Source organism: Aptenodytes patagonicus, chromosome 12, assembly GCF_965638725.1.
Source record: "Aptenodytes patagonicus chromosome 12, bAptPat1.pri.cur, whole genome shotgun sequence".
NCBI lineage: Eukaryota > Metazoa > Chordata > Aves > Sphenisciformes > Spheniscidae > Aptenodytes > Aptenodytes patagonicus.
The window spans coordinates 6,861,255-6,871,067 of record NC_134960.1 but is presented as its reverse complement, the minus strand read 5'-3'; the positions used below and the strand labels follow the sequence as shown (position 1 = coordinate 6,871,067).

The 9,813-nt window shown below is 51.9% G+C and overlaps 1 protein-coding gene across 2 annotated transcripts; it reads right to left on the bottom strand.

Annotated features, from left to right (window-relative positions):
* Positions 1–1,082: 1,082 nt before the first annotated feature.
* Positions 1,083–9,247, bottom strand: LOC143166045 (neuropeptide Y receptor type 2-like). 2 transcript variants are annotated; one of them, XM_076350061.1, is made up of 3 exons: positions 9,195–9,247; positions 8,962–9,075; positions 1,083–2,399 (listed from the first exon to the last, which is right to left on the bottom strand). In XM_076350061.1, the coding sequence occupies exon 3, from the start codon at positions 2,365–2,367 to the stop codon at positions 1,204–1,206; it is 1,164 nt and encodes a 387-aa protein (XP_076206176.1). In that variant the 5' UTR covers positions 2,368–2,399; positions 8,962–9,075; positions 9,195–9,247; the 3' UTR covers positions 1,083–1,203. The 2 variants fall into 2 exon arrangements, with proteins under 2 accessions (XP_076206176.1, XP_076206175.1); XM_076350060.1 differs by lacking the exon at positions 9,195–9,247 and having other exon boundaries at positions 8,962–9,136.
* Between the last annotated feature and the right edge of the window lie 566 nt (positions 9,248–9,813).

The window sequence follows — 9,813 nt, the reverse complement described above, 5'->3', positions numbered from 1 at the left end:
ACTTTTAGAGATGACACCAATGACAAGCTGCTGAGATCACAGTAGCAATCAAGCCTCCTTTGATGGCAGAGCTAAAAATATGCTCCCCAGCTGACACAGCCTTAGGGAGGCGAACGTATAGTTTGGTATGAAAGAATACATCATCCTTTGTCTCCATGTCTTCTTCTGCCAGAGGACACCACATCTGTGATAACCATGCAAGCAGGTTACATCTGTCTTCTGAACTGAAGCACCCATGTACAGACCCCATACTACCTCCAACCCCAGAGAGCGTAAAGCTTTAAAACCCTCTGAGTGCCTTGGAGAATGGTGTCGTTCGCAGTTTTACCTCTCTGGTCATGCTGGCACCCGTCAAGTTATTGCATGGCAGGAGCCACATCTTAGGGTCTGGAGGAAATCACCTTTGCCAAACCCCTAGGTTCAGTTTCAGTCCTCTTGATCAGCTGCCCCGGCTCTTTCCTTTCCTATCTGCTTCTCTGCCTGCTCTGCTCCTTGCTAAATCCAGGGCCCTGGCTCACCCCTGGCTAATGAGGTGTCCCCAAAGCCTTGCTTTGGCACTTGTAAAGGAAACTGCGGTAAGTAGTGTCGCTGCCACCTCCTGGGCTTTCTGAGGATGAGAGCTCATCCCATGGGTTGCAAATGCAGATTCATGCACACGCTTTGCAAGAGATCTTGGATTGCCCAGCTTCAGCCTGCACCAGCCTGCTCCCTTCCCAGGCCTACGGAGTGATGGCACTAACCAGCCCGTGTTTGCAGAAGAGAGTAGGTCTCCTTCCCCTTGGAGGCATTAGCTAAAGATGGATCATTAAGGCTTTTGGGTAGGAGACGTACAGATGAACAAGCATACACAATAAAGGTTCTGCATTTGTAATGTGTAATATGTCAGGGGGTAAAAGGTTGAGCAACCCACTTTGGCAAATGGAAATAGCAAAAAGGGCGTATTTTGCTGGCTAAATGAAAGCCTCCTCTGTGTGTGAATTTTCGTGCTGCTACATGTATAACTTGAATGCAGAGAAAGGAAAAACTCACTTGTTTGGTCAGACAGAAATACACCAAATTTATTGTTTTGAGAGTTACAGGGGAGTTACGTGGCTGCGGTAGATATAATGTTTCAGCAACACAATGTCCCGCCAAAAAAAGGCATTCACCCAGGAGTGTCTCTGGGTTCAGTCAGCCTCAGTCCTGGAGGTGGATGTCCCATCCCTAAACTTCTGTGGGCAGTGGTCCATTGCCAGGAGTCTGTTTGATGCTCCCATTTAGGGTGTTGGCCCTGAAGATGTACGACCTCCCTCTAACGGAGCCTTCAGTGTGGATGCTTTCTGGCTTGTTCTGGCAACGGAAGAATATAAGGAAGCCATTCCGGTAGTTCTTGTTCATCCATCCGTAGAGCAGGGGGTTGACAAATGTAGAGCACATGGCTCCAACATGGAAGACAGTGTACAGGAGTTTGTACTCATGGAAGATAAGAACCAGATCAAGATCAATGGCAAGCTGGAATATGTGGAAGGGGAGCCAACAGACTGCAAATACCACAACCACCATCACTAGCATTTTGGTTGTCTTCCTCCTCCGGCACTGGTTTTCATTCCTAGAAGTGGGACTGACATGGTTTTTCAGCTTGAACCAGATCCTGGTATAGGCATAACAAATAATTGCAAGAGGAAAGACATACTGCAGAAGGAGCATGGACAGGCTGTAGATAGTGGCATCTCTGTTATTACCGGAAGGCCATTTTTCTGAGCAGACAGCCATTTTGAGGTTGATGGATGGGATTTCCTCATACCGGTACTCTCTGAAGATGGCCAGAGGACCTGCTAGGACAGCTGCTGCTAGCCACATGACAGCTATGATGGTGAAGCTGAGCCTCTTGGAAATCCTGCTGTCCAGGTGGAAAACAATACACCGGTACCTATCCAGGGCAATCACCGTTAGGGTGAGAGTGGACACATGGACACTCAGAGCTTGAGCATAAGGGACCAGATGACAAAGAACAGCTCCAAACTTCCACTCGTCTAGCAGTGTGTACACTAGGGTGAAAGGCAGACAGAGCGTGTCCACCATCAGATCCGCTAGGGCCAGGTTAGCTATGAAGAAGTTAGTGACGGTCCTCATGGTCTTGTACTTCACTATGATGTAGATGACCAAGGAGTTGCCGATGAATCCCAGCAGAATGATGAGAGAGTAGGCGGCAATCAGAATGACCTGGACCCCCAGGATCTTGGTGCTGTCCATCATAACACTGCGGGACCCAGAGAGATCCTGGCTAGGAGTGACAAAGTCCTTGGCGTGCCAGCCTTGTGGCAGCTTCTCGTCTAATGCTGTCTTCTCCACAGTGAGGGTGCTGTTGGCTCCCTCCAACGGTCCCATGCCTGGCCTGAGCCCTTCCGTCAGGAGGAGGTCTGGAACATAGACACAGCAGAAGTGAGAGCACGGGAGACAGCAGAGGATCTGCAAGAACTGAGACTCAAAGGGCATGTCCCACACAGTATTTTGGGCTAAATAGTAGTGACATCCTCCTTCCTTCTCCCTTACCCCGCATCCTTCCTCACACTGAATGGTGTTTCAGCTCTCTTACACCTCCTGTTAGAGCCTATGATCGGTTGAATGCCAATTCACAAAGGAAAGGTCAGGGAAAAATGCAACTTCTCACACAAGATTCTGAGGTTCTGTTTATTAGAATTGTACAGAGAAAAACCCCTCAACCAGCCAGGGCCAGACTGGTAGGACCTGAAAAGATTTCCTGCTCATGGAGCCCCTGTGCACACTGCCTCTCCTGCTTCTTCAAGCTAGGCTTTGCAAAATAGGGAAGTCGTTTCAAACAAGCCAAAAATTTGGGACCTCTTGGGGCTGACAGAAGAAACCGATGATGGTGTCAGTCATCTTTGATGAGATTTACTTGCCTACAAAAATGCCTTGAGTCCTAATTCCTTGAGAACTAGGAAAGGAGAAAAACAACAAGACACTCAAATTCAAGGAGTTTTTCTCCACTTCCCCATAACAATTTATTTCCAGATTGTGCACCAGTTTTTTTCAGTTTCTTATTTCTCACCTCTCCGGGTGAAAATATCTGTCACCCTGTCTCTGCATGAGTCTCAGCCACTGCTCCTGCTAGTGATGCTACCACCCAGCTCAACCCAGTGTGACCAGTACCCCCTGCTCCCAACCCCTGGTAATGTGGTTAGCATAAGTAACGCCATTTTATGGGGCAAGCAGCCATTCTCTGTGACCGAGCGGGTCACGTACTCATTCCCTTTGCCACATTATCAGGCCCTGAAGGTCCTGTGAACCAAGCAGACGAACCAAACAGTTTTCTTCTTCCCCTCCCTGCCAGACTCAAGGTTCCTGGGCGCCAGGCTGATTACTCCCTTCCTTGCCGGCCTTGAAGGTCCCAGGCACCCGGCCAGCCAGGTGTTAATGACCCCATCACAGAACAGGGAAGTGTAACAGCACCCAGAGCACTGTCCATAAAATCAAGCAGTTACAAGTCCTAAGTGGGAACTGCTGGACAGTGAGAGCCGTGACCCCCCAGGGCCAGGGACACCCCCACCGTCCTCTGCTTTCTCTGAGGATTGAGTGAGTGACTCGTCTTCTTTCACATGATTTTTGAGTCTAGATTATGATTGTTATATTGATACAGCAAACCATGTATTAGGATTTGACCTGATCTGCAGAGGGTCCAGGTGATGATAAATTATAAGTTAAGTTGTATTATAAATTCTGTATTACTTAGGTGATTAGAAATCATAAGTTGTATTATAAATTCTGTATTATGCTACTCGTAGATTGTACTACATTGATTCTGCTTGTAGAAATCCTGTGCCGTTCCAATCATAAATTTTGTGCTGTACTAGTCATAATATCCTGTTAAGGAAATTGTAACCACGATTTAGTGCTGTCGTCATTCTGCCAAGGATCCCTAAAAGAACCTGTCTGTCCCTTCAGTGTCAGTGACACCCAGGCATCCGCCAGCTTTGCAGAGGAGGGAGCTCCTGCAGGGATGTGCATGTGCAGGGGGCATACAGCTGAAGCTGTGAACAAGCCTCCCGCAGAGCTGTTGCTGGGCATCCAAGCACAAACAGGCTCAAGAGCCAAAGCCCTGGCATCAGTGAGCCTCCTGCCACGTGGTGCTCAAACGTCTGCGTGAATATGGCTTTGGGAGCAGGGAGCCCAACTGATGAGCCGGAACTGACTCAGTCTGGAACCCGCGGCTGGCGTTTGGTGCCATTGTAACAGCAGGGTGTTGTCACAGCAGGGTTTTCACTCCGTCCAAACACAGCAGGAGAAAAGCCAGCTCTGTTACTGGCTCCTTCTCAGCCTCCGTGTCTCAGAATTACTGCTGGGGTATGTAGAGAGGGGTGGACGTGGCCCCTCACATACCCTCTCTCCCCAGCACTTGGGGGGGGGGGCCCCATTCCCACCGCACACTTGATCAAAAGTGAGCAAAAGTCATCACTCTGCCCAAACAGGGTGGTCTGCAGAGCGTCATGTTTTCTCTGACCTGCAGAGAGAGGGGATAACGCCCTGCCACTAAGGGGGGGAGGCACAGGGCTTAAACGAAGCTGGGAATTAGAAGCAGCCTGCTGAGCACCTTCTCATCCTCCTTGAGGAACAAACTGCTCTGGGTTTGTACCAGGTGAGACGGGAGTACTGCTGACTGGGTGCTGGTGGGCTTCCTGCAGGTCCATGCCCTGCAAGCCAAATGTTTAAGGACAGCCTGTCCTTGGGAAGGGAGAATGCTTTCTGTGCAGGGCACCTGCATTTAAGCTAGTTCCTTAAACAAATACCATAAAATAATGGTGGCAAGATGGTAAAGGTGGCAGCAATTACATTGCAATGAATAATAAATGGCTGCTTGCTCTTTCATCGCTCCTCAGAGCAACGGTTGTGATTCCCCCTTGGGAGCTGCTCCTAGGAATCCGCCTGGCCGGCTGCAAACCGGGGCGCCTGCGGAGACCCAGCAAAAGAGCTTCCTGCAGCAGACCATCCCTGCCTGCACACTTGCTTTCTCCTGCCCTCTCCATGTCCATTGGCTTGCCTAACTTGTCTAACTCTGCTGGTCGATCTATGCCAATGATTCCTGTAAATGAAGTTGTTGGGGTCATATACCGTGATAACGGAGACCATATAGCTACCGCTAAGAGGGTAGGAAGGTAGCTTTAAGCAGCAGGAGGGAAAAGTGAGTGGATTTGCTGGGGTGAGGGTTTGCTTAAGGGTGGTCTCAGACCTCCACGACACGGCTGCCCCTAGCCCTGGAAAGGTAACCCCAAAGACAAAAGGGGGGCCCGAACTTCTAAGGCAGGAGAGAGGAGCTCAAAGCCAGCCTGCACAGCTGACGCAGCGGGAAACAGAGCAGGGGAACAGGCAGGGCCCCGGGAAGGTGGCACAGCCACAGCCTCTTCCAACAGAGCCCAACCCACACACAGCAGCAGCCCAGCCCAGAGCCTCCCCCCAGACACCCGTGCTGCAGCTGGCCCCAAGGCAAACCTTACTGCCAGAAGAGCAAGGTCTGTGGAGGAAACAGAGCAAGGGCTGGGCACAATTTCTGTGGCTGTGCTTTCCCTGCTTGCTCTCCATCTGGGTTTTTATACCTTCCAGATTGTCTAGCATTACTTTATCACTATCACTTGTTATCCCCTTTTCTGTGGCTTGCCTCTCCCATTTATCTTCGGTACCCAAGTCTTGGCATGACACCAGTGGATACTCCCTTCCCTTTTTCCCCATCTCATCCACCAACTGGATGCCAGTTCCCGTGTTCACATCTCAGGCTATTTCCTTTCGCTGGAGACTGGCAGCTACCCACCATCTAAGAGGAGCCAGGAACATCATGATTATTGGAGCTGTTTCACTTCCTAACAAAATGGCCTTAATGGAGTTATTATTTGATTTGGTTTGCTTTGTTTTTTTCCAAAGGGGAACTATTAAAAATCAATTAAGGCATTTTAATTAAGAGGCAAAATGATCATAATAAATGTTCCCACTCCAGGGACTGCCTGGAGGTCACAGGGATGCTGCTAGGAGTGGACCGAGGTCCGTTCCAGCAAGTAATGGAAGTGCTGGCATATGTGTAGGCTGCTGCCAGGCACATGCTCCCATGCCCAGCGGGCCTGCCAGGATAGATGGAAAAATCCTTGGAGCTGAGAGCCAGCTACTTTTGGGAGAATGAAACAGCAGGGCAGACCAGGAGGAGGCAGAAATATTACCCTAAGCCCTTTCCTCTGTGCTGGGCTGCCATGAAGGGGTGCAGGAACACGGCATTGCCTGGATCCTGCACTCACCCTCTCCTCCAGCTGAGGTTCAGCCTGAGCCAGGGCTGGGACCCAGGGATGGCTCCCAGAGGAGGCAGAGAGCTGTGCACTGTGCCCTGTGCCAGCAGGCTTCAGCCTTTGGGAAGGGGGGAAGAGGAGGGGGAAGCACAGAGGAGCTGCGAAACTTCAGCCCTTTGCTGAGCACACCGCTGTCAGTGACTGTGAGGGACAGTGACCACCGTGACAACTCCAAAATCTATTCCTACAGAGGGCCTGGACTATATCCCCTGGGACTCACATGCACCTCTGCTTCCTGGGGACACACCAACTCCCTCCATGTCCCTGCTGCAGCCCCGGGCTCGCAGTCAGCCTGGTCCAGATCTGTCAGGGCACATCCAGGCCTGGAAGAGCCATCTGCAAAGCCTGGCAGCATTCAGAAAGCAAGGCTGGAGGGGTGGGCAGAGGGCTGAAGAAAACAGAGCTTGTTAAGTAAAATTCCTCTTTTTGTCCCAACCTGTGAGACCGGGGTCACTGCAGCCAGCAGGCATGGGGTGCAGGGGAGGTAAGGGGTGCAGAGGGGTGCAGAAAAGAGGGAGGCAAGGACAAAGATTGCTCGGAATGTGGCCAGAAATTACAATCCTATCACAGTTATCGTTGATTCCAAAGGAGGGAGTGGAGGGACTTGGGCCAGCCTCTGCTCTCTGGCTAATGACAGCCACAATCTCTTTCGACAGCAGCTCTGGGGCGTGAGGGCTGAGGCTGATGGATATTTTCATGGCTTGGCTCACTGATTTATTCCATGCTGTGTCCTTCCTCCAAAGCAGCTCAACTCCATGAAACTTTATCTCCAGCAGCCCAGTCTGGAGCACTGACTCATCTCATCCCCAGTCCCAAATCTGGCAGCAATCAGGTGTCCGTGGCAAAGAAGTCTGAGACCATCCCTCATCACCAGAACCCGGTTGTCACCCTGGGGCAAGCCACCTTCTACCGCCTTCATGTTCCCCTACAGCACTCGAGAGGCAGCAGTGTTCAGCCCTGCACCCCACAGCACAGCGCTTAAGGGAGAAGAACACAATAAACTGAGATACGGAGGTTAACCAGCTTGCCGCAGGCCACACAGCACGTCCACGGCAGGGCTGGGAACAGACCCCAAGTTTGCTAACTCCAGCCTCCTGCACTCATCGCCACAGAGGACTCTGCATCTCTCAGGATAAAACCTGAACATAGATTTCAGGAGCAGCACGAAAATGCAAAATGTGAGTGATGGAGGGGAGGGCGTTTTGCCTTCTCTGTGCGATGGGCTGGTTTCAAGGCAAACCACAGCTCTGGGACGATTTCCTGAAGCCAAAAAGCAGATAGAAATTGTCCCAGGTCTTTCCATGTCCAGTGAAGGGGTGATTGCCCCACTATGACACTATGGCAGAAAGGAAGATCAGATCAGGCCCACTGGTGCAGAAAAACCTAATGGCATCAGACACGCACTGCCACCCCTGCACTTGCAAAGCTCCAGGGCCCCGGAGCTGCTCCCAGGGGACTCCAGGGTAGAACTGGCACCAGGAGACAGAGTGCAAGGAGGAGGAGATACACCAGGGATTTCTTCCAGTTCCTCACTCTAAACATTTGTACGTCCCTGCCTAGGCTGGAGCCACGAAAGACTCTGAAGGGGATGAGGCAAGGAGGATGCCTTAGTCACTCAGCTCAGGACAGGATGAAAAAGAAGGTGACGAGAAGAGACCCGTTTGGCAGGGATACACGCTTTCTCCTGGAAATTTCTCCTACAGAAAGCAGGGGGGAACAGTGCAGGGCCCTCTGCCCCATGGCACATGCCATGGGAGCAGAGCAATGCTGGCTGGGAGACAGGGCTCAGCAGGTGACGCTGCGATGGAGCCACACTAGTTGTTGGGGAAGAGACAGCCTGATGTTCCACGGGTTACTGTGGATCAGTAACAGTTAACACAGGTTAACTGGATCCTGGTTAACCTGGGGAGTCTGTTGCCTCCTGAAATTTAGGGAGTCTGGGGTAGATGAGACAAGGGAGGGGAGAGAAATAGCAACCCCACTAACAGAACAACCAGGGAGAAAACCCAGTAACCTGGGTTTTCTGGTCTACAGACCAGAAACTCTGTAGGTGAAATGCAGGCTACAACAGGACTATAAGAGGCGCTCTCTGTTCAACAATTAACATGCAATGAGTGCAGAAAGAAAGCAAGCACCAATTTTCCTCCTGCAGTCCCCTATCTCCCTTTGCATCTCTCTCTTGGAGGGCACTGATCTCTGGCAGCGAGCCAAGCGCCAGCAACGTGTGCAGTCCCAGCACGGAGGAGCTGACGGGAGGTCTGTACCAAGCCACGAGGAGGCAGATTGCAGGAGAGATCAGGATTTCTCAGACAGCAGCGCACCTCAGCCCCACACCTGCAGCACGCTGCTCTGTAGCCGTACGTGCCCGGTTTCTGCAGCCCCCTGGATCAACCTGCTCTCCTGACTGCTCTCGCTCAGCATCCTGCTTCCCAGACTCCCTGCTTTTGCTCAGGGACCGTTCGAAACTCTCCTGCCAGTATTTCTTGTTCACTTTCTCTCTATTCCAGCTCTCAGGGCTGTCGGTCCCCAGATTCAGTTTCCCAAAGATGCTTGGACCTTTTTTGCTTGAACCTTGTGGCATGGCCAAGACCTGGTCCCATCTCAGCCCTGCCGCTTGGACGAGACCTCCCCGACCCACCTGCAAAGGCCAGAGCGTCCTCCTCCTTCTGGAACCAAGCCGCTGACCTCGAGTTACCGTCTCATGGCTGGCTAGGATGGAGCACTCGGTCCTCTCCACTCTCTGGGAGTCAACCTGTGGCAAAGGGGTGAAAAGCACTTTTCTGCAACTGTCCTCGGAAAAGCGAAGAAGTCAGGCGAGGATCTGGGCTGCCAAAGGGTGCTTCAACGGTGCGGGTAGCTTCAGCACCCTACCCTGAGCATCCAGAGAGCAGCCTCTTGCAGGGTGACTGACAGCCCCGTCTCACAAAGCTGGATGCTGTGTTAGCTCCTGAATGAGAGAAAGGCAGGGAGCGTGTGTTTAACAAACAGAAATGGAAAGGGGGAGGGAGCCTGCTGCTGCTGTTTATACAGTGTTCAGCCACTGAGGGGCTTCTTGCATCAAGGAGAGAGAAGCTTTTCCACCACATCCAGTTCCCTCTCCAGGAAGAAGTGGTGGGAGCTGGAGGTCTGCAGGCTCCTTGTCTGTGCCTCTGACCTGGGCAAGTGTCCTTCCGCCCTCACTCCGCAGCTCTCCCATCTGCTCGGGCTTTAAACTCATTTGGGACTGGCACGGTCTTGTCCAGGGGGGGATCTCACCTGCAGCAAGAGGTCTGCAGGTCCTGCAACTCAGCCGAGCCTTCATGGACCTCCCCCCATCCTCCTCTGCCTCAGTGCTTGTACAGCACCCTGCACAGAGCAGGCTGCTGCTGCGGGACAGGCCTTCAGGTACTCTTGGGATGCAAATAAAAGTAATGGTGAGAAGTTTTAGCCAATTGACAATGACTCGGTCTGGTCCGATTCAGAGCCAGATTCAGTGTGGAGCTAGGAACCC

Excerpts from the sequence above, each read along its gene's own strand:
- LOC143166045 (XM_076350061.1), bottom strand. The coding sequence starts at position 2,367 with ATGGGACCGTTGGAGGGAGCCAACAGCACCCTCACTGTGGAGAAGACA.